Source organism: Microtus oregoni, unplaced genomic scaffold (assembly GCF_018167655.1).
Source record: "Microtus oregoni isolate MIOR12 unplaced genomic scaffold, Mior012 000001F_ref0000356, whole genome shotgun sequence".
NCBI classification, from domain to species: domain Eukaryota; kingdom Metazoa; phylum Chordata; class Mammalia; order Rodentia; family Cricetidae; genus Microtus; species Microtus oregoni.
The window spans coordinates 18,184,225-18,208,785 of record NW_024543060.1 but is presented as its reverse complement, the minus strand read 5'-3'; the positions used below and the strand labels follow the sequence as shown (position 1 = coordinate 18,208,785).

Sequence of the window (24,561 nt, the reverse complement as noted above, 5' to 3'; positions counted from 1 at the left end):
AAAAGTCTGTATGTTCATCTATACTTTATGAATATTCACTAAGATTTCCACGCCTATTTGCTTCTTGACCAAAGTCCATTTCATTTATGTAATAATAAATAATAAGCAGCATTTATTTCACTGATTTAAGGCTTTCATCCAAAAATTCAGCAATGGCCTCTTCATCTGCTGATTGAAGCAGTCTCTGAATTAGTTGATCCAAGCATTTCTCACCACGTAAGAATTCCTGATGAAAAAGGATGAAGTTATTATGAAACCTGATGATATAGTTTGAACCTTGGGTGTTTCCTCAAGGCTCATGTGCTAAGCGCTAGGCCCTCAGCCTAGTTGCTATTGTTAAAGGAGGAGGCCTAATGGAAGGTGAGCCCTGAATGGAACTGAAGCATGCCAATCTGTTCCTCTTCGCTTTACTTCCAGGATAAGAGGCAAAAGGCTCGCTGCCTCCTACCTTCTGCCCTAATGCACTGTGCTGTCACAGGCCCAAGACAAGGGGCCAGAGAGTTGTGTGTGGTGCTTTGAGTGAGAACAGCCCCACAGGCTCATACATCTGAAGGCTTGCTTCCTAGATGGGGACTGTTTAAGTCTAGGTGTGGCCTTGGTGGAGGAGGCCTGTTAGTAGGGATGGGCTTTGAGGTTTCAAAAGCCTAAACCAGACCCAGTCTCTCACTCTTTCTCGCCTCCACCTCTCAGATGAGATGTAAGCTCTTAGCAAATGCTCCAGCGCCACGCCTGCCTGCTGCCATGCTCTCCAATGTGATGGTCATAGGCTTATCCTTAGAAACAATTGTAGTCAATCTTTCTCTGTCCCCTCAGCCAGCTCCCAAATCATGACATGGAGATTTATTATTAACTATGAAAGCTCAGCTGATAGCTTAGGCTTGTTTATAACTAGCTCTTATAACTTAAAGTATTTCATTTCTGTTAATTTAACTGCTGCCACATGGCTCATGGCTTGTTACCTTATCGCCCACGTGCCATGCTTTCTCCAAGTCACCTCACGTCTCCTTGTGACTCCACCCTTCTTCTTCCTAGCTTTCTCTCTGTCCCTAAAATCCTGCCAAGCTATTGGCCATTTATCTTTTTATTAAGCCAGTCACAGTGACATATCTTCACACAGTGTAAAGGAATATTCCACAACAGACTATAAGGAAGCCTACAATTAAATGCTCTTCTTTTATAAGCTGCCTTCATCATGGTGTCTCTTCACAGCAGCAGAACAGTAACTAAGACACATGGACTAAACCTCTAGAACTGAGATAAAATAACGTCTTCCCTTTTTAAGTTGGTTTTCTCAGGTAACTGTTACATTGATGGAAGACTAACACACCTGACAATCAAAACTAAAGCAAAGTATTGTCCATTTCTTTATAGCCTTTGCATAGCAACAATGTATACTAATATTCTGCAATATTATGAACATAACTGCTAATATGGAGAGTCCCAGAGTTCACTGCTTATTTTTTTGGTCTTAAGTAAAAAGTAAATCTAAAAGAACAAATTGCCAGCCGGGCGGAGTTGGTGCACTCTTTTAATCCCAGCACTTGGAAGGCAGAGGTAGGTGGATCTCTTTGAGTTCGAGGCCAGCCTAGTCTATAAGAGCTAGTTCCAGGACAGGCTCCAAAGCTCACAAAGAAAACCCTGTCTTGAAAAAAACAAAAAAAGAACAAATTGCCTAAGTTAGCATTTTAATTTGAAATCAATATATTGTGACTTCAATTTTTCCAATGACTCTAAACATATGGAATGAGCTTTTGAAACTGACCAACTGCCTATCTTTGAAGACCCTATGATGAGCTATTATGACGCCACTTTCTCAAGGGTAGCATGCTACCCTTGAGAGAAAATGTTGTCTGTGATCCTTCTATTAGTTAGAAAAGAATGTACCAGTCTTCTAAATATAAAAAGTATCATATTCTTGTCCTGAAAATTAACCCATTTCATTCATATTGTATTACTTACACAATGGCAGTCCTTCACAAATCTGTGGCCACATTAGTGTGCACTGTTCCCTGCCAAATACTCCCTGTGTGGCTCTGAGAAAGCATCTCTCTGTCATGGAATATTTGTTTACACTGTGAAGACATGTCTTTGTCAAGGTGCCTTCTGACTGGTTTAATAAAGAGCTAAATGGCTAATAGCTAGTCAGGAAGAGAATAGTCAGGACTTCTGGGCAGAGAGAGGGGAAGTCAGAGGGATGAATCTAGGCTAGTAGGAAACACCAGGAGATGCAGAACAAGTTAGACATACTGGACAAAGGAAAGGTAACCGAGTCACGTAATAGAACATAGATTAATAGAAACAGGTTAATTAAGTTATAAGAAGTAATTAGAAAAAAGCCTAAGCTACAGCCAAACTTTCATAATATAAGCCTGCATGTCATTTTGTAAGCTGACAACAAATGGCTCCCAATAGCCAGATTCTGGCCTCAGAGGACATGGCTTCCTGGTGACTGTGGTAGTTTGAATATAATTAGCTCCCATAGGCTCATAGGGAATGATACTATCAGGAGGTGTGACTTTATTGCAACATGTATGGCCTTGTTGGAAGAAGTGTGTCATGAGGGGTGGGCCTTATATGCTGAAGCCAAGTCCAGTGTCCCAGTCTACTTCTTTTTGCCTACAAGATGTAGGATTCTCAGCTCCTTCTCCAGAACTATGTCTGCCTGCATGCCACCATGCCCCACCATGATGACAATGAACTAAACCTCTGAAACTGTAAGCTTCCAACTCAATTAAATGTTTTCCTTTTAGGAGTGGCTGTGGTCACAGTGTCTCTTCACAGCCATAGAAACCCTAAGACGGGCACAAAGTGGACAGCATCAAGATTAATAAGCCTTGGGGGCTGGAGAGATGGCTCAGCGGTTAAGAGCATTGCCTGTTCTACCAAAGGTCCTGAGTTCAATTCCCAGCAACCACATGGTGGCTCACAACCATCTGTAAAGAGGTCTGGCGCCCTCTTCTGGCCTCCAGGCATACACACAGAATATTGTATACATAATAAATAAATAAATATTTTTTAAAAAAAAGATTAATAAGCCTTAGGTATCCCATGAACCAAAGGAAAAGGACCCTGGTTTGTTCACGTAGTCCTTTGCGGAAATTGGTTCATTTTCGCTTCAGGGGCAGCACAGGAAAGTTTCATTGTACCTCTCTATTAATGTATTAATGTTTGTAGTCCTAGCTAGAAGGATTCTAGCTAATGGTGTTCAAGCAATGTTGACAGGATCTTTTCTCCAACAACTTGGCTATACTACTTACATCAGTAGAATATACATTGTTGGGTATGACAGCACATGCCTTTATTCCCAGAGGCAGGTGGGTCTCTGTATGAGGCTGGCTTGATCTACACAGTGAGCTCCAGGCCAGCCAGGGCCACATAGTGAGATTCAGTCTCAAAAAAAAAAAAAAAAAAAAATCAATTCTCTCTCTCTCTCTCTCTCTCTCTCTCATACACACACACACACACAATTATAGGAGGTCTAACTCTACTATGCTTCTGGTGTTTCACCATGTTTAAGTCTCTGTTTTACAGATGGAAGCTGTGACAATGAAGGAATAGGACTTCAGCGATTAGGTAATGGATAAGGTGACTTTGAGTTAATAGAAGACAATGTCATCCTAGTGGGTTTCACCTAGTGAGATATACCTTGAAAAAGGCCAACCCTTTCCTGTAAGAAAGGATTAAAAGTAGGGAGAGGGTGTTGGAGGGAGCCACTTGGGAAGCAACTTACACAGTATTTAAGGGCTAAGAGCAGCTTCCTTCTAACTGTAAGAGAATGTCAGTCCTGCAGCTTGGGACAATGGGAGAGGAAGGAGTCCAGAAAAGTGAGTAGAACCGCACTGCCTTTGTTCCTGCCTTGTGAGACCCCAATCAGAGAACAGCTCAGCTGTACCTAGACTTCTGACCTACAGAATTCTAAGATACGGGAGAGGGGTCTCAGTAAGTGATAGAGCATTTATCTAGCATGTGTGGGACCCTGGGGTTGACTCCTGGCATCACAAAACTTCATGAGATAACAAAAGGTTTTATTTTTAGCTGCTACGTTTATGGCAATTACTGATAAATTCATGTAAATGTGTCTATTTGTCATATAATAATACATAGAATTTAGAGTTTATTACACTCACTATTTTGTGTGTATGTGGGTCACTGTGCTTGAGTGATCAAAGGACAAATTGCACGAGTTGGTTCTCACCTTCCACGTGGATCCTGGGACTAGTGAGCCATCCCTCCGGCCTGATTCAGTCTGATTATACTCTCTAATAAAGCCAAGGTACACAGAGCATACTCAGTAATTACCTTAATGTCCCGAACTTCAAACGCTATCCTGTGGTCAGTGACTCTATCCTGGGTGAAATTATATGTCCGGATTCTCTCTGACTGCGCTCTGGTTCCCACCTGTCCCATAACAGAAAGAATTATATTTTTAATTTTAGGATTAAAAACTACAGTGTTTATTAAATCTTAATATATCTTAAGTTTCTACTAAAAACCACTTATGTTTGCAGATCAAGACAAGAACGGGCAGAATAAGATCTTAAGACTGTTGAAAAATGCATATCTGCCCTGCAAAGGCCCAGGTCCCACCCCCAGCCCACCAAACAGATAACCGCAGACCTGCAGAGCTCAGCTATGGAGTAAGGATAAATGCCTCAAACTTCAAATATTGAAAACTAAATGAATCATTTTTTTCTACACCAATAAGCTCTCCTGGTTTCTACAAATGAACCACTATATGCGCCTTTTTTTCCCTTTCCTTTGTTTTTGGAATTTTTAACTTTCAAAAATATACCGTGCCATTGTGTAACTTGTTGCAAACTCTGGGGAGAAAGCACTCCCGGTTCGGCCCATTTCCTGCTGGTGTCTCTATGAGCATCCCCTCCTGCAGAAGCCCAGGTTAACACTGCGCGTTTCTGATTCCATGACCTGCCTTGCTTCAGCTTCCTAAGGCTGTTTTCTGAGAAGCTTTCTCCTGTGGGACCTTCTTGTCTGCTAAGAACACACACTTGAACTGAGCATGAGGGTTCCTCTTAACATGGGCAGGCTTCCCAACATTATTTCTGAGAATCACGTGAACCTTTATGATGCCACTTGCTACATGTCATTGTCACGTGTTGTATAGGTCATCATGTAAAGGGATGATGCCCTTCCCTCCACTCCCTACCACCCCCACCCAGTAACTGAAAGATGTTCTCTGACTTCTTTAAACCGGCAGCCTGGGATCTCCACAGATCACCCCATGCAATGGTTACTTGTATGCTCAGTCTGCCCTGTCCCCAAAAACAGACGCGGCACTCTCTCAATGCTCTCCTCTTTTAAGATTAAAGAAACACATTTCTGTATCCCTCCTTCATTCTCTCCCACTGCCCCAGCCGCCAGCTCTCTTGTTCTTTCTTCAGACAGACTCTCACTGGATAGCACAGGCAGATCTGGAACTGGCAATCTTCTTGCCTCAGCCTCCCAAACTGATTTGCTTTCTTAAAGCCTGAGGCAAACAATACTAAATGAAACTTCTCATCGGGAGAATTTTGAGAAGTTACAGATTTCTAAACCCAGTCATAAGCATACTGAACCAGGGACTGTGTGTTCTGAAACAGCCCCTCAGCTATTCCTTCTGCCAAGAGGGGTTTGGAAAGCACCATTCTAAGACCCACTCTTCTAGATCAGTTGGATTAGAATCCCGGGGAGTGGGAGTGTGGGGCGGGGGGAGGGGGAGAGGCTGGGGGGGGATGAAGCATCTGCAGAACTTCCTGGGTGATGAGGGAACCAGGGTTAAGCACTGGGCTGGCACTGCATAAAGACCCCTGTGTGACTGAAGAAAAAGTGCTCAACAGTAGAAATTGCTACTAAAACAGCTCATGGGTACACAGGGAGTTGAGAGGGCTTTCTGGCCACTCACACGAGACCTAATATACCATCTGCCCTTTCACATCTACTACAAGCTGGAATGTAAGCAGAGGAAGCTAGAAAGACAAACAGGGAAAATGTTCATATTTATGATATATCATGATAAGCAGAATGATTAATATCTAAAAGACAGGGTTTCTCTGTGTAATAGCCTTGGCTGTCTAGGAACACAGATTTCTCCTGCCCCTGCCTCCCAAGTGCTAGGACTGAAGGGGTGTGCCACCACGCCCTGCTATTTAAAAGACTTATACAATCCACTTTCCTAAAAGGCCATATAAACTTCCAAGTTTGATTTATTGTAGCATGCATATATGTAAATAACACATAAACCACATTTCTTTCTGCCTGTCTTCCCTCCTTCCCCTCTCTCATTTCCTCCTGCAGTACTCAGCTCAAAGCTAGGGCCCTGCACACACTAGTCAAGTGCTCTACCCTTGAGCTCCACACCCAGTCCCATTCATCCTCATTTCTGAGCTCTACTCTCTCTTCTAGCCTCTCTCAAAGAGAAACTTTACCATTTGGGGGATGTTAAGTTTTACTTTGTTGACTTAAAACAGTGGAATTTATTGCTTAGAATATATTATTATATATTTGTATTATATAACTTCTATTTAACATACTTTATATGTAAGATTTTTTTTTAATTTGGATGTTACTAGGTAAAATAGCTATCTGCCTGCCTTGACCTCCTGAATACTGGGATTAAAAGCATATGCCACTATGCCCAGCTTTGCATACTATATTTAATACTATAAACATATATTAAACAAAATTCAAGAAGTACCAAAGGGCATGAAATGAAGTCAATCTTCCTTTTATTCTTTATCCCCAGACTCCAGCAGCACTCTCCCTTCCTTGTTTCTCAAAGTGCCTTTTATGCTTGATTCATACAGCATTGTAATAGTAATTAATAATTAATAATAATAATAAAACCCACAGGCCTTTAAGCATCTTAAAAATCTTCTAATTTCCAGAGAATTATTTTGTCTTAAAACTAATTTCCTGCTGGGCGGTGGTAAAGCACACCTTTAATCCTAGCACTCGGGAAGCAGAGGCAGGAGGATCTTTGTTTTTTTGGGTTTTTTTTAGTTGGTTGGTTGGTTGGGGTTTTTTTTGGTTTTTCGAGACAGAGTTTCTCTGTGTAGCTTTAGAGCCTGTCCTGGAACTAGCTCTTGTAGACCAGGCTGGCCTCGAACTCACAGAGGTCTGCCTGCCTCTTCCTCCCAAGTGCTGGGATTAAAGGCATGCGCCACCACCCAGCTGATCTGATTTTGAGGACAGCCTGGTCTACAGAGCTAGTTATAGGACAGCCAGGGCTACACAGAGAAACCTTCTGTTTCGAAGAATTAACCAGCCAACCAACCACCAAAAAAAAAAAAAAAAAAAAAACCCAAAACACCAGTTTCCTTTCAAGACAGTTACAACATAACACAATTAGGAGATTTTTTTTTTTTTAATTTTTCCAACAGGGTTTCTCTATGTAGCCCTGGCTGTCCTGGAACTCACTCTGTAGACTAGGCTAGCCTCAAACTCACAGAGATCTGTCTGCCTCTGCCTCCCGAGTGCTGGGATTAAAGGCGTGCGCCACCACCACCACCCGGCTGGGAAACACTTTTGTTTATACATTTACTCCTTTGGAAACTGGCATGCATAAATGCAACCCTAACACCTCAGGCTACAGTTAGAGCATTTGAGCTCTTCTTGTTCTAGGACAGGTCCGTGCATGTCAAGACACACTGCATTTTCTACAGGAAGTGACTTTCCTGCAGGGTCGCAATCGTTACACCTGCCTTACCTGCAGCTTTCTGGAACTCTGTTGCTGGCACTTGTCTTTCTCTACGATCTGTTGGTAGAGTCGAGCTCTCAACACATGCAGAGCTATTTCTTTGTTTCTTAGCTGTGACCGTTCTTGTTGGCACTCTACTACCAGTCCTGAAAAACAACAGGAATCAGAGGGAGAGAGTCACTTGTCATTTCCACGGGTCAAACAGAGCAGGGACGAACATTTTATTTATTGTTTATTTGTGACAGGGTCTCACTGAGTAGCCCTGGCCGGTCTGGAGCTCAGTCAGCCTCTACCTCAGGAGTTCTGGGATTAAAGGTGTGGACCAGTACGCCTAGCCGAAGAGCATTTGAAGGGGAAAGATTAATCAGGAGTTAAGACGAAATGCAAACAGTTCAGACTTAGCACGCACAGAAACTATGGCAAGAACTGTATGTGCCTGCTTAGACTCTTATGTCTAGATGAGATAGTTCACCTTTCTCTTGTTTCTTTTTTTTCTTTTCTTTTCTATTTTCAAGACAGGTACACACTATGTAGTCTTTTTTTTAGTGTTTTCGTTTGTTTGTTTGTTTGTTTGTTTGTTCTTGTTCTTTTTTAAGACAGAGTTTCTCTATGCTGTAGTCCTGGCTGTCCCAGAACTGGCTCTGTAGACCAGGCCGGTCTTGAACTCACAGAGATCTGCTAGCCTCTGCCTCCCTTCTAAGTGCTGGGAGTAAATATGTGTGTCACTGTACCGCTTCTTTTTTAAACAATGTCTTCCTACGCAGTCCAGGCCGTCCTTAAGCTGGTGATCTGACGTTGGCCTCTGAAGTGCTAGGCTTGCAGCGCACCGGGACTTCACGGGTGTGCTGTGTGGAGTGACCCTGAGATCTCCAGGTGAGAAGGCTGAGGCAGCATCTGGTCAGGTTTCCTTTCATCTCTGAACATTTCCTTTCCCTTCCGCCAGCCTCTAGGAAGTTCTGTCTACCCTCTGTCCTTCCACAAGTGCTTGGCCTCTTCTCTTCAGTCACAATCACAAAAAGAGGGCCAATGTTGAAAGGACTCCCTCAGACAAATGGCGGAGGTCGCTCGCGGGCAGAGCATTTGCTAAGCTAGCAGGGGTGAAGCCTGTGGGTCTATCCTCGGTGCCAGTTCCACCACTGCACTCTCTGCCCCCAAAGAAGACAAACGCAGAGCCCAGGATAGCAGACGTGAGACACCTGGTGTAGGCGCCGAGAACTGCGCTCTGGGTCTCTGCAAGAACAGTATCTGTTCTTAACTTATTGGCGCTCTCTCCAATCCTGCCTTAGCATTTGCTGATCAACTGGGAGGAACAGAGTTTGGATCCTAGCACCCGTGTAACAAGCCAGGTGTCCTGCAAACACCTGTAACTCCGGCTCTTTGGGACCAGACTCCTTCTGGCCTTCATGCATGCAGAGACATACACACCTGTATACACTCACATAGACACACACACACCATACAGACACATACAACCACACACACACACACACACACACACACACACACACACACACTTATTATTTTTTTAGTAATTTAAAAAGAAATGAAAACTTAAAAAATAATTGTTTTAGTCTGAAAAATGATGCTAATGCCCTACATGACAACTTGGCCAATGACAGTCTGCACAGACAATAGCTATCCTATAAAATCTTATTACCTAGGAGAGTTATCTTAGTTTGTGATCACTTATAATTTAATCCAGTGATAAAACTCTGTAACGATGCATTTCTCAGGAAGTATCCCTATGGTGAAGCAATGTATTTAAAATCACCATAACAAATTTAAAAAAAAAAAAGCTTGCAACTGATGAAGGTGACCAAGTGGCCAATACTCAGGGTACCAGCAGTTCATCTACAGGGTAAGAAAGGACCCATAGCAATGGCACAGCCATACTGTATTTGTGCCCTTTGGACCTGAATGAGAGCACCTCTCACGGAGCACTACCCATGGAGCATGGCTCACGGAGCACCACCCACAGAGTACCGCCCATGGAGCACCACCCACGGAGCACCACCCATGGAGCACCGCTCACGGAGCACCACTCACGGAGTACCGCTCACGGAGCACCACCCACAGAGTACCGCCCATGGAGCACCACCCATGGAGCACTGCTCACGGAGCACCACTCATGGAGTACGGCTCACGGAGCACCACCCATGGAGCACTGCTCACGGAGTACCACTCACGGAGCACCACTCATGGAGTACGGCTCACGGAGCACCACCCATGGAGCACTGCTCACAGAGCACCACTCATGGAGTACCGCTCACGGAGCACCACTCATGGAGTACGGCTCACGGAGCACCACCCATGGAGCACTGCTCACGGAGTACCACTCACGGAGCACCACTCATGGAGTACGGCTCACGGAGCACCACCCATGGAGCATGGCTCACGGAGCACCACCCACGGAGCAGCGCTGTCCAGCATATCCAAGCATCTTTCCTGCACAGATATGCTTACCACCTGCATCCTTTAGAAGAGGAACTGTTTCCAAACAGAAGGAAACAGACCCAGCTGGTACATCAGACCCACAATGCCACTGCCATCTTTGAACTGTGAATATGTTCAAGTATGTAATACTGGTCCTCGGTTGGTGGAACTGTTTGGAAGGGATTAGGAGGTGTGCCCTGATTGGGAGCTGTGTCACTGGGGGTGGGCTTTAAGGTTTCAAAGCCCACACCATTCGGTTAACTCTGCCTTGTGCTTGTGGATCAAGACGTGAACTCCCGGCTACTGCTTCGGTGCCACGCCTGCCTGTCTGCTGCCAGGCTCCCTGCCATGACGGTGATGGACGCTAATCCTCTGATCCATGACCCCTGAATCAAACGTCTTCTAGTTGCCTTGGTCATGGTGTCCTATTGCAGCACTAGAAAGTCACCGAGACCAAAGCAAAGGGCTGGCTCACCTGTGGGGATGTGGACGAGCCGCACAGCACTGTCTGTTGTATTAACATGCTGCCCTCCTGCTCCTTTGGAGCGAAACGTGTCTATTCGCAGGTCCTTGGGGTCCACTTTCACATCTATCTAGGACAAAGACAGACAGCATAAGTAAAGTCACAATTCCACAAATGCTTTACTCGGAGAGTTTTTTCAACGAAACTATACATGTAAACCATAAATTAAAAAAAAGAGAAAGAAATAATACCAAAGAAAGAACCATAAATGACCTGTTGTCTCTCTTTCCTCTCTCTGTCGTCCCCAACCTGAGACAGGGTTTCTTTGTATAGTTTTAGCTGACCCAGAACTAGCTCTGTACACAAGGCTGGCCTCAAACTCAAAGATCTGCCCACTTCTGCCTCCCAAGTGTTGGGATTAAAGTCACGTGCCACCACCATAGGCACCTATGGCACCAGCATAGACCTATTTCAACGAAATACTATTTTATTCTTTTGCGGTGCTAGGGACTGAACCTGGGCATTACACGCTAGGTCAGCATTCCAGCTTTGAACTTCCTCCCCACTGAAAGGGTGCAGTTTTTAAGTGCTGACTTAGAGTCTGAGATCACTGAATTATGCATCTTTGAAGAGTTTCACCGCTGAACACATCACAGCTATGGAGAACACAAACATGTCTATAACATGTATCACTGATTCTCACTATTCCCAGAACCCCGGTGTAGACACTCACCTGCTCACCAAGCTCTTTTCACACGCCACTTTCACAGGGACACGCCTGAGCGGCCCCACACTCTCACAGTCTCAGCCACAGCCAGACAGGGTGACATACTGCCTTGTTTCAGCTCACACAGACAACCAGCGCACAGACAGGTGGAGCTGGGCGGTGGAGAACAAAGCTTTGCCTGATATTAGTTATGCAGGGTTTTGGCCCCAGTCAGGAGAGCAGCTCAAGCTAATCACTTCTAATACTCCTTTTCACTCTTGTCAAACAAAGAGACTGAACCTAGCAGATGGGTTGTTCTGGGGATTGAAGACTATAATCTCTTTGAGGTAAGTACATGTACGTACATTTAAGACTATAATCTATGTGCGGTAAGTACATGTACGTACATTTAAGACTATAATCTATGTGAGGTTAAGTACATGTACGTACATTTAAGACTATAACGTATATGAGGTTAAGTACATGTACGTACATTTAAGACTATAATCTATGTGCGGTAAGTACATGTACGTACATTTAAGACTATAATCTATGTGAGGTTAAGTACATGTACGTACATTTAAGACTATAATCTATGTGCGGTAAGTACATGTACGTACATTTAAGACTATAATCTATGTGCAGTAAGTACATGTATGTGAATGGGTGAATCCTTAATCATTGCTCCCGAGGCTCCTGAGTGCGCTCCCTCCTCCTGCCCAGCCCCTCTGTGCGTATTCACTGTGGGTCACATTTTAACCCCTTGACATCTCGTTTGAAAAGGAGATCTGAGCAGACATAATTGAGTTCACAAGAAGACAGGGCTGGTGAGGTGGCTCAGCAGGTAAAGGCGCTTGCTGCTGAGCCGAAGACTGGAGCTCCATGCCTGGGACCAACATGGTAGGTCAGAATAGACTTTGATAGTTCTCTAACCTCCATAATGCAATCTATGTGACACGTGAACTCACTAGCACACAGACACACAGCTAAACAAATGCAAACAAAACCTGTCTAAAAAAGATCCTACTAAATTATCCAGATAGACTCTAAATACAACCCTAAGTGTCCTCATGAGACACTGAGTTCCCTGCGTAAGGACCATGTGAATTCAACGTAGAAGCTAACACTGTACATCTTCAAGCCAAAGGAGCATCTGGAGCTACTTGAAGCTGGGAGTGCAATGAAGGAGACCATCCTTCATCCCTTCAGAGGGATCAAGACCATGCGGCCACCTTGAGTTTGGACCATTTGCCTGTTATGACCATGGGGGAGGAAACTGTTGCTGTTTTTATTGTGTCTATTTGTGTGTGTGTGTGTGTGTGTGTGCGCGTGCGCGTCATGGTGTACCTGTGCAAGTCAGAGGACAACTAATTCTCTCCTTCCACCCTGTGGAATCCAGGGATGAAACTCAGGTCATCAGGCTTGGCAACAAGTACTTTAACTACCGAGTCATCCCACAGCCCCTGTGACTTCTTCTTTAAATGAAACAAAATAAACAAATGCTATAGTATATAGTATATACATAGTATCCCTATATGAAGGGTGATTTACCTGGGGTAGAATTAAAGTTTCTCAATAAAGATTATTAAGTTCAACTATCAACCATGAAAACAGACTTTTCTAGAAGGCAGGGTTTCTCAGCACAATCTAGATTACACAGAGCCGGTTTCATGGTCCTGGTGAAGTTACCTCGTCTGGCTGAGGAAGGACAATCACTGACATTGTTCCTGTGTGAATGCGCTGCATCCTTGAGGACAGGCCCACCTCTGGGATTCGCTGAACTCTATGGATTCCGCCTTCATACTTCAAATGCTTATAGACACTGTCTCCGGAAATGCGGGCAGCTGCATGATGGAGTCCACCTAGAGAAAAAGATGCAGCAGTACTGTGCAGCCTACTGTGAAGGAGATTAGGGTTGTAGCTATCCTCAGTCTAAGGCCTGACTGCACAGAGCACCGAAATGGGAACCTGAAATAGATATAAGCTACATTGCTCAAAGTAGAATATATTAATATGTAAGATAAAACCTAAAACAGTAAAAAGGTATTATGATTACCGCTGGGGGGTATTTTTGCATCTTTTTTTTTTTAAATTAGGGTCTTGCTATTTAGCCCAGGGTGGCTTTAAACTCACAATACTATGTCAGTCTCTGGAATGCTGGGAGTACAACTGTACACAACATATGGCTTGTACTTTTTGGATTTAAACTTTTCTATAAAGAGCAACTTTTACTTTTGTAATAATAAGCAAAGTACCATTAAGAAAAGGGGAATATTGGGACATGTGTCACTGGGCGGTGGTGGCGCACGCCTTTAATCCCAGCACTCAGGAGGCAGAGGCAGGTGGATCTCTGTGAGTTCAAGACCAGTCTGGTTTACAAGAGCTAGTTCCAGGACAGCTAGGACTGTTACCAGGGAAACCCTGCCTCGAAAATAAACAAATAAATAAATAAATAACTCCTCTGTCTTCCATGGTGTGATACTGTTACCCAACAGACAGAACCTAAAGGTCATCTTCTGATTGCATTTTATTAGTATTATTATTTTGAAAATTTAAAAATCTACATGTATGGGTGTTTTGTCTGTATGTCTGTCTGTGTACTACATGCATGCCTGGTGCCCTCAGAAGCCAGAAGAGGGTGTCTCCGATCCTCTGGACTGGAGTTACAGATGGTTGTGAGTTGTGGTTGTGATTTGTGAATCCCTATGTGGGTGCTGAGACCTGAATCCCCTCTTCTGGAAGAGCAACTAGCGCTCTTAGCTACTGAACCATCTCTCCAGCACCTCAGTTGTATTTTATAAAGGGTTTTTTAAAAATAGCTTCTAAGTTTTAATTTATTTATATCTTTTATTTATTGAGACATGATATCACTATGCAGCTGTCTCAACTAGAATTCAATATGTAGACCAGGCTAGCCTCAAACTCATAGAAATTTGCCCATCTCTGCCTCCTGGTACTGGGATTAAAGGTGTGGCCACCATGCCTGCTTCTTTACGATAGCTTAGGAAAAGTAGATATCTAGTTTCCATAGGAACTTCTTCTTCAATTCATATCCTTCTTAGGAGCATGGTTCCCATCCTGATACCTTTAATTTGGTTAAGAACTTTTCTGTAGGCCAGATGTGGTGGCGCACGCTTTTAGTCCCAGCATTATAAGTAAAATAAGTTTTAGCACCTCTAACAAAGTCTTTAATTTATGTTTACCATAATCTGCTGGTGTGTAGTTCAGCAGCTCAAATTTCCAGTGTTTATAGTATGAATAATTCTGGTACATATCAAATATTTCTCGGGTAAACTGTTGGCAGATATCACCTAAAAGAAAAAATACAAAATATTCAGTAAGCACAAATATTAAAGAGTGCATCCTTAGATATAAGTACTCAGGAAATGTTTCCAAAACTAAACACATGCAATGGGCTTTTCAAGTACGGTGATGACCAACCGTGTAAAAGTCAGTGTTTAACCTGATTTTTCTGACCTCCAGTGGTTCTCCCAGACGTCACCTCTAAGATAACGTCACTTCCGTCATGCTTCTCCTCTGGCACTAGCTGCTCCAAAAGCTGGAAAAGAAGGAAAATGCATTACTAATGTGTTTGTTTTCCTTGGTATAGTATTACTTAAATTATATTAAAGCCTTCAAAATATATTTTAGAAGCCAATAATTAACAAAATCATGTAATATCCCACAAAGGTTAAGTCCTGAAACCATATCATAAGTAATCTGATTAGATAATCAGCTCACATATCAATGAGGTTACTTGTCTGAGTATTTTCTACAATGTGATCAGTTAATTTCATTTTCTGAAATGAAGTTAATTAAGATCAAAGTCCTGAATGTTCCACTCCGTTCAGACTTTGCCTCTTAAAATGAGTTCTGAACAGTGGCATCTTTCATCTGGTGAATAAAGCATGGTTTTGAAATCTTTACTCCAAATGAAGGCTTGGACATATAATTACATAGTCTCCCTTGCCATAACCGGTGGTCAGCACCACGCCACACCTTGCATTCCCGGTGGGGTCATCTGTTTAAGGACTATGTTAAGGGGACTCGAGATAAAACTCAAATAGCTTCTCACATGTGACAAGACAAAAAAGGGTTGTGGGGGGTGTTCCTGGGTTACTAATAAAGAGTTTTCCTCTCAGGAAGAATACGAAAACAATCTCCTGATTATTAAAAGGTCTTTCAAATCAACAAAAGTACCTACATGTTACATGTTATGACTCTCCTCCCTACCGCCAATTTCTGAAACACTCCATCTCTGCTCGAAATGACGGACTGTGGCAGAGAATGTTAGACCAAGTGTTAGACTGTGGCAGAGAATGTTAGACCAAGTGTTAGACATGCTTTGCCTTTGGGTCACTAGGTGCTGTCTCTATTCATCCTTCTAAGTCCTCAAAAGCAGGATCCCACGGTAAGAAGCTGGAGGGATGATGCCGGTAACCACCGCAGGGGGAAACGTGGTCTATGGGCTTCCCTTTCTTTAAAAAGAAACCACCTACTGGACTAGAAGAAATGAGGTCACCCTTGTAGAATTTACCCTTTTATATCTAGATTATGAGCTAATGTGGGCACAGTATCACAACCCTGACAGTCCCCAGAATGCCACAGCCTTACTAGTCCCAACTTCAGACCTGTGCTAACTAGCCAGCGCTACACTTAGATTCGTTCCCACACATTCAGCGTGCAAGGTTTCAGTCTGACACAATCACCATGAACTTACCTACTTGTTTTCTAACACTTAAAACCAGCTGCCTTGTGCCCATGTGACTACATTTCCTTTTAAGATTTGTGTGTGTGTACCCATCGCATACACATGCCGTGTGGATGTCAGAGGACAACTCAAAGGACTTAGTTCTCTCCTGTCACCTTGTCGGATACACTGGAACTCGGGCTGTCAGGTCAGGTGTGCACAGGCGCACCACCACCTGCTGAGCCACAGTGGTCTCCTAAATCTCCTTACTGCAGTATTAGGTTTTCCTGCCTAACAAGTCAATAGTTTCTGTTATGATTTTTCTCTCCCCGTGGGAGTCCCCATTCACCGACATCTCAATTTCTCTTCCAATATCCTTCGGCCAACTGTACTAAGTATAGCTTAACTAATTACTCATCGTGTTAAGAGAACACTGCTAGGGGAAGTTATTGGGAGCATCAAAGCACAATGTAGAAAAAATACTATTCCTTCACGTTAGCACTATGGAGATTGGCATGCTGCCTGAAACATACCTTACCATACAGTGTGTTGATCTTTTTATCAATGTTTTGCCTTTCTTCTGATATAAGTTCTTGCAACTGCTTTTCATCTTGTTTATTTAGACCTAAAACCAGCGAGAGGGAGAATAATAAATCCTTTAAAAAATAAATCTTACAGAGAAAGTATTAAATAACTACAGCATTGACGTCTACGAAGATTTTGTTTTGAGAAATAAGTCTCACTAGGTAGCCCAGGCTGCCCTTGACCTTGTCTTCCTTGTCCCAGCCTCCCAAAACCCTGTCAGGTGGGAGTGGGAAGTCCTTGCAAATTCTAAAGCTGACAGAGAAACAAACTTGCTCGAAGCAAGAAGGAAACTTAGTCAGCCAGGCTGGTTCCGACTTCCGGAGTCAGACACCAGGCCAGTTTATTTTAGTCATATTTAACTACAGTACAATTTTGGGGAAAAGTTTCCTGGTAACAATTACCCTAATCCCACGTGCGCAATAAAGCTTAAGGCATGGCTACGTCAAGACTCTTCTGCAAAGCACACGTAAACACATCTAACAATGTCTGAGAAAGGTCAGCAGGCTGTAAAGTACTCGTGGGTTCAAGTGACTGAGAAACAAAGTTAAAGATCTAGGGAAGGAGAGTGTGGGGCACATTGCGGGGATTTGGGTGAGGCCTGGCTCTACAGAGAGCAAAGGGCACCATGTTATAATAATATCCACTCCCAGCCCTGTGGGTGGAAAAGAGGTAGACATTTCCTCCTCCACCGAGGAGGCAATCCTGCATGGCTAACATTCCTAGTTTCTCCAGGGCTAATCTGTGAGCCTTTGTACCCTCTACATCTGTCTCAAAAACAAAACAAAAACAAATAACACAGCCGGGCAGTGGTGGCGCACACCTTTAATCCCAGCACTCAGGAGGCAGAGGAAGGCAGATCTCTGTGAGTTCGAGACCAGCCTGGTCTACAAGAGCTAGTTCCGGGACAGGCACCAAAGCTACAGAGAAACCCTGCCTCGAAAAACCAAAAAAATAAAATAAAAAAAAAACAAAAAAACAGATAACACAGCTAACTCTCTAAAAAAAATAGATATAACAAATAAAATACAGGGGCTGGAGAGATGGCTCAGAGGTTAAGAGCATTGCCTGCTCTTCCAAAGGTCCTGAGTTCAATTCCCAGCAACCACATGGTGGCTCACAACCATCTGTAACGAGGTCTGGTGCCCTCTTCTGGCCTGCAGGAATATACACAGACAGAATATTATATACATAATAAAGAAATAAATATTAAAAAAAAAACAAATAAAATACAAAACTTTTTTTGAAGCCAGGTGTGGGGACACACGTTACTCCCAGCACTCGGGAGGCAGAGGCAGGCAGATCTCTGTGAGTTTAAGGCCAGTCTGGTCTATGGAGTGAGTTCCAGAACAGCCAGGGCTGTTACAGATAGACCCTGTCTCGCAAAACCAAAAACCAAAGCAAAACAAAACAAAACTTTGAGGTTCTTAACAATGTGTAGTGTCACCTAGTAGCTTCCATATACTCTGTCTGGTTTTGAGGGCCGAGATGCTCTTTAGAACCCTATGTATTTGGGGTTTGTTTTATTTTGTTTTTGAGAGAGAGGGTTTCTCTGTGTAACAGTCCTGGCTGTCCTGGAACTGGCTTTGTAGACCAGGCTGGCCTCAAACTCATTGAGATCCACCTGCCTCTGCCTCCCGAGTGCTGGAATTAAAGGCGTGCGCCAACACCACCCAGCCAGAACCCTATGTAATTCTTTATTAGACTAGGGATCATATCATCAATGACACATACATTGTCTCATATTACACCGTAGAAGCCCTGCGATAGGAGAACTATCACTCTGTATTATTCCTAATAATAATAATAGAACAGTGCTCAGTAAATTAACTTGTGATGATACCAAGTCTCCCAGACTCTAACCCCCTTGGTAAGAACCATGAAGAGCCTGAACTCTTAGCAGATGCTCAGCAAGTGAAACAGGTCAAACACCGAGTGAGGATATCGTCTGCCTTGTACCAAGCGTTGAGGTTTTCTTTAAAGCATTATAGGCTTCTTAAAAACAGAATTGGCCCCATACTTCGACACACATAGCTATCATTTACCTACATTCACACATTGACTCTAACTCCTCCATGGCTTGTTCGGCCTCCTGGATTTCTTGATAAACAGCAGCAAGCGGCGCCAACTCAGCATGCCTTCTGTGTAAGGCCCTTCGCTCTCCTTCATGCTCCGAGCCATCCTGCAAAGAGCGCTCAAGGGCTTGGTACTCTTTATTCAGGTCTTCCATATACTTCTGTAGGGCTTTATGTTTCCAAAGCATCTTTGTATCTTGATGACAGTAGCTCCTGGACCAACTCTTATTTAATAGCTGAGGGAGAACGTGACTCTTGTTTTGCCTAAAACCCCACAGCCTTGTATCAAGACTTATCTGTCTTAATTGCTGACGATGGAGGAAGACGTGTTTCTGAGGGTAAGCATTTAGAGGTGGATTCTGAAAAAACCAAATACACAGGCGACGGCTCATCTCGGCAGCTGTAAGGTAAGATGTACAATTTGAAAAGAGCAAGTCTAAAGATATATGGTTTGATAAAACTAAGAGTTTCAGAGAAACCTTTAGCTCATGGCTTCATTCAGCTCCAAAGACAGTCAATAACTCAGAAAGATGCACACACTTATAAATGTATGTTATATATGTATAAATATATGTATATAAATATATATTTAATTTAATATTTTTACTTACTTATTTTCAGAATGAGTCTCACTATGTAGCTCTGGCTGCCCTAGAACTCACTCTGTAGCCCAAGATGCCCTTGAACTCAGAGAGCCACCTGCCTCTGCCTCTCAATTGGTGGGATTGATTAAAAGGAAGTGCCAGCAGGGTGAGCCCACAAACAAAACTCTTGAAACCTCTAACTAACAGTATATTAAAACAATTGAGGAGTCGGCAAAACAGCTCAGAGACTACAAGTACCTACAGCCAAGTCTAACCACCTCCGAATTCAATCCCTGGGACGCACATGACACAAAGAGGGACTTGCTGATCTGCACAGCTGTGCTGCGGCATGCACACCCTGCACATGCGCACGTGCACACAAAAAGAGTAACCTGACATATGCAAAATTAACCAGGACAGTGAGTAGGAGTATAACTGACAGATACATCACTCAACAGGGGAAGTCACTTTTAGCTTTAAATGAGAACATAAACAACACTTCAAAGCTATAAAATAGCCAGGCGGTGGTGGTGCATACCTTTAATTCCAGGACCATGGCAGAGGCAGATGGAGCTCTGTGAGTTTGAGGCCCGCCTGGTCTACAGAATGAGCTCCAGGACAGCCAGGGCTACAGAGAAAACCTGTCTCGAAAAACCAACAAAACAAAACCAAAAGCTATAAAATATTAGTGCCGCTCTGCCTGAGCACCAAGCGTGCACGTGGTTCTCATGCACACACACACACACGCACACACACTAACTTTTTAATAATGACAGATTAGGTAAAATTGGCTATCTACAATAATTATGTGTTCTTCCCTCAGAAAATCAAGAACTAAGAGAAGAATACTATGACTTTATTAAGCAAGAGAGGAGACACGAAGTTTTCTAAGGAAAAATGTTTTGCCTCCTGAAATTAAAACTGCAAATAAGGACCAAAGTTTAGTAGACCGGCCAGAGGATGCAGGTCAGGGGTGGACCGCTTACCCAACACGCATTAAAAATTACCATAAGCAGTCTTTACTACAAGGGTTGTTGCTGTGCTGGGCAACATTTATATATGAGCTCCCGTGATCTCATTAAATCTGACAGCGCTATCATTTACAAATGAAATATTCAGAATGTTCAGCGTTTTACTAATAAATTTAACAAATTATTAGCTAATCACAGCTGGAATTGGAGAATACGCCAGAAGGAGTGTCCATTTGATGGTGAGAATAAAAGGATGGCAGATTTCTGTAATAACAGTTCTGGCTAAAATTTCCATTTTAGGAGCAGCCGTGGAACGAGTAACTATGAAAGTCAGAAACCGCAATGTTACTTTCTAAGGTCACCTAAAGCTAGAAAGAGAAGGTATCGACATCAGTTTCTGGCATGTTAAAATGGCATTACACGGGCTCCAGGAGCAGAATGGGAAAATCATAAGTGGGCAATGGTAAAATAAAAGTCTTCTGAAGGCCAAGAAAGAATCGTGAATACCTAAGCAAAAGAAGAAAAACGACGTTTTCGTTTCTTGCTGAGAACTGAACCTTCCGTATCAGCAACATTTCAGCTCAAGGTACTGCAGACATGCTCATTTCCAGGCTACTGCTTCCGGGTTACGTTTGTATTTGGCTCCTCCTCTATTTTGACGTTTCTTGCACCCTTAGGTGTCCGTAACAGTAAACAAGAATGAAATGATGAAGCGGGAAGGAGTTTCTTCTGGAAAGCCCACGCTCCAAATAAGTTTAGGGCGGAAGCCCAAGCGGTGTGGTGGCCAGAAGGAGCGGATCATTCTTGCCTGGTCCCTAAACAAGGAATCCTGGGAGTTGTAGTTTATCTTTCCTCAGGTCTCCATGATCCCACCCCAAGCCTCTTGCTCCTTCCACCACTCTTAAAACTTAGGTTTTTCAGTTACTTGCAAACCTAGAACAGAGACTTTTTCCTAATTTAAATATTACATTCTACAATATATTATAGGTGAAATCACAGGAATTTTTATACGTGTTACAAACCCTTAAAGCAGTAGTTTCTAACTTATTTTTTTAAGAGTACAAGAGGTTAAAGCTAGGGTACTCATGCATGCTAGACAAGTGCGCTACCACTGAGCTATATCCACAGATTTGAGATTTTTTTTATGGGATTTTTTTTTTTTTTTTTTTTTTTTTTTACCATTAAAAACCTTAGGCGAAAGGCTGGAGAAATGGATCAGAGGTTAAGAGCACTGGTTGCTCTTCCGGGTGTCCAGAATTCAATTCCCAACAACCACATGGTGGCTCACTACCATCTATAATGAGATCTGGTGCCCTCTTCTGGTGTGCAGCCACACATGGAGGCAGAACACTGTATACATAATAAATAAATCTTAAAAACTTTTTAGGCGATTTTGCATTTTAATTGTCACACTTTCAGTCAGTGTTGCTTAAAACAATGAGTAAATAAAACTATATAAATTTATATTTTTAAAATTCATAATAGGACCCAAAAGATAGGTGACTATATCTACAAGTTACAGATTCTTTTTAGATAGTGTTACACCCACAAGTGTTGAGGGACTAAAGGCTAGCTTGAACTACATGAGACCCTGTGTCATAAAAAGAAAAAAAAAAGAAAGAAAGATAGAAAGGGATGGGGAGAGGAAGAGGGAGAAAGAGAGAGAAAAGGAAAGACAGGTAAAATCCAAACCTGCAAATACAGTAGGATTTAGTTCTTCGCTGTCTAAGTAATAAGATCGCTCTATGATTCCAACCTCGCAAAAATATGTACAGTATCTCTGGCTTTAGTATATTGCAGGCAGGGAGGGATTCAAGATAGAATTTCTTCATGTAGCTCTGGTTGTCCTGGAATTCACTCTGTAGACCAGGTTGACCTCGAACTCTGGGATCTAAAGGCATTTGCTATCCTTGTCCAGCATAGTAGACATTTTCTTAAGTTGTGACCACTTACACACACACACACACACACACACACACACACACGGAAATTAGAAGTAGGTGTGATTACACTGATAATCCCAGCACTCGGGAGGCTGAGGCGGGAAAGACTTTAAATAGTTTGTGGTAGCCTGGGCTAAAACAGTAAGTTACAAAGGTAGCCAGGGTCCAGGGTCATGATGGGCAGCAAGATGGCTTCTGCCAGCCTGGTCTTGCAAGTGGTAAAGCCATGTGATCCAGTAATAAAGTTCCCTGACAAAAGAGACAATTTTTAAATTCTTCCTCAGAAGCTTTGGTATCTGAGGGGCTACCCTCTCGCTCATGTATAATTTCACAGTATTCCAAAGGAAGAAGTATATTCCCAGATTTGCTGATGTATCAGGGGCTACCAGGCATGCAGACATAATAAAAAAAAAACATAGCCCGGCAGTGGTGGCGCACGCCTTTAATCCCAGCACTCGGGAGGCAGAGGCAGAAGGATCTCTGTGAGTTCAAGGTCAGCCAGGTCTACTGAGTGAGTTCTAGGACAGGCTCCAAAGCTACACAGAGAAACCCTGTCTTGAAAAGCCAAAACAAAAATAAGAACAAAAACGTATTACCTCAGAAATACAGAAAGAAACATCTATCTCGAGAAAAATGGAATTTATCCAGCATGGGGGTCCAGAACGATCATTGCGGCTGCTGATTGTAATCAGACAAAATGATACCTTCTTTTTTTACATTTATTTATTATGTATACCCTGTCCTGTTTGCATGTATGCCTACAGTCCAGAAGAGGGCACCAGATCTTGTTACAGATGGGGTGATGGGGATTAGGTCCTCTGGAAGAACAGCCAGTCCTCTTAACCTCTGAGCCAGCTCTCCAGACCCCAAAAGGATAATCTTTACAATAAAGAATTTCTAAAATGTCAAATGAAAAAATTGGATATCAAACAACCATAATAAATATTCTGCAAAAAGAATTACACGTAGAAACTCTGGGTGGCCACTTGTATCTCTCCTTTACGTATCTTGGTCAGCTTCTTCACAAGCTGATCTATATGCTTATTAAAGTCCACATTTTTGTTTTGTTTTGTTTTTTGAGACAAGAGTTTCTCTGTGTAATAGCCATAGCTGTCCTGGAACCAGCTCTTGTAGATCAAGCTGGCCTTGAACTCACAGAGATCCTCCTGCCTCTGCCCCTACAGTGCTGGGATTAAAGGCATGCGCCACCACTGCCTGGCTAATATCTACATTTATTTATTTTTTTTAAAAAAGGAAAGGGGCTGGAGAGATGACTCAGCGGTTAAGAGCACTGATTGCTCTTCCAGAGGACCCGGGTTCAATTCCCAACACCCACATGGCAGCTCACAACTGTCTGAAGATCCAGTTCTAGGGGGTGGATCTGACACCTTCACACCAATGCACATAAGATAAAGTTAAATAAACTATAAAAATATTAAAAAAAGGAAAGAAAGAAAAGAAGGGAGAAAAAGTAAAAAAATCAACATACCACAAAACACAAAATAATATTTATCATTTACTAATATGTGCTTCAAGGTAGTTATTTCTACCTATTATATATTAGTCACTCTTCTAAATAATGCATGTATTTCTACAACGGTCTTAAAAAACCATTTGTCCATTTGCAGAAGAGCAAAATAAAGCATATTGCATTTAAGGAGGCAAGCATGATGGCTCACACCTGAAATTCTACCACTCAGAAGCTGAGGCAGAGGCCATCCTGGGCTATATAGTGTCAGACCAACGTGGGCAACAGAGAATTCCTGTCTTAAAACACACACACACACACAACTTAAGAATTTGATATCGCTGAGGGTGGTGGTTTCCACAGTTTCAGTTGGTGGCCACCTTATTTTGGGGCATGTGGCAAAGCAAACCATCATAGCAGGGAGTATGTTCTTAAGTCTGTTTGCTTCATAATAACTGGGAGGCAAAGGGAAGAGAAGCGGGGTCAGCATTGTAGCATTTCCTTCTGGAATGTACCCCTAGATTTAACTTCCTCCACAAGTTTCCACTACTCCCTAGAATCTCAGGTAGCAGGCAATATGCAACCTAGTAAGTTGTTGTTTTAATTACTTTTCTATTGCTGTGAAGAGACACCATGGCCAAAAAGGGCAAGCTTTGAAAGAAATATTTAACTGGGGACTTGCTTATAATTTCAGGGGACGAGTCCCTGACCATCATGGTGTGTGGGGAGTATGGCAGTAGACACTCAGGCATGGCACTGGGGCCGTAACTGAGAGGTTACATGTTGAGACGACACCCATGGGGCAGAATGAGCGCTAACTAGGAATGACGTGAGCTTTTGAAACCTCCAGTCCCACCCCCATGACAGTAATACACCTCCTCCAACCAGACCACACCTCTCAAATCTTCCCAACCAGTTCCAACAACTGGGAACCAAGTATTCAAAGACATGAG

At 43.0% G+C, this 24,561-nt stretch overlaps 1 protein-coding gene and 1 pseudogene across 1 annotated transcript; one reads left to right on the top strand and one right to left on the bottom strand.

Annotated features, from left to right (window-relative positions):
* Positions 1-7: 7 nt before the first annotated feature.
* On the bottom strand, positions 8-20,950 carry Mtrf1 (mitochondrial translation release factor 1). The gene is made up of 10 exons (XM_041671900.1): positions 20,705-20,950; positions 18,617-19,042; positions 16,519-16,610; positions 14,773-14,854; positions 14,499-14,606; positions 12,985-13,157; positions 10,602-10,719; positions 7,703-7,839; positions 4,300-4,398; positions 8-226 (listed from the first exon to the last, which is right to left on the bottom strand). Exons 2-10 carry the CDS (start codon positions 19,032-19,034, stop codon positions 113-115), a joined length of 1,341 nt encoding a protein of 446 aa, XP_041527834.1. The 5' UTR covers positions 19,035-19,042; positions 20,705-20,950; the 3' UTR covers positions 8-112.
* Positions 20,951-22,313: 1,363 nt separating this feature from the next.
* On the top strand, positions 22,314-23,825 carry LOC121458613 (annotated as a pseudogene).
* Positions 23,826-24,561: the final 736 nt, after the last annotated feature.

What these genes read in the sequence shown, in the direction of transcription:
- Mtrf1 (XM_041671900.1), bottom strand. Translation starts at nt 19,034, where the DNA reads ATGAGCCGTCGCCTGTGTATTTGGTTTTTTCAGAATCCACCTCTAAAT. An exon ending in TCAACACACTGTATGGTAAG is followed by an intron (nt 14,855 to 16,518) that starts GTATGTTTCAGG and finishes CTTCTTTTCCAG; the next exon opens with CTTTTGGAGCAGCTAGTGCC. An exon ending in GTCTGGGAGAACCACTGGAG is followed by an intron (nt 14,607 to 14,772) that starts GTCAGAAAAATC and finishes TTTTTCTTTTAG; the next exon opens with GTGATATCTGCCAACAGTTT.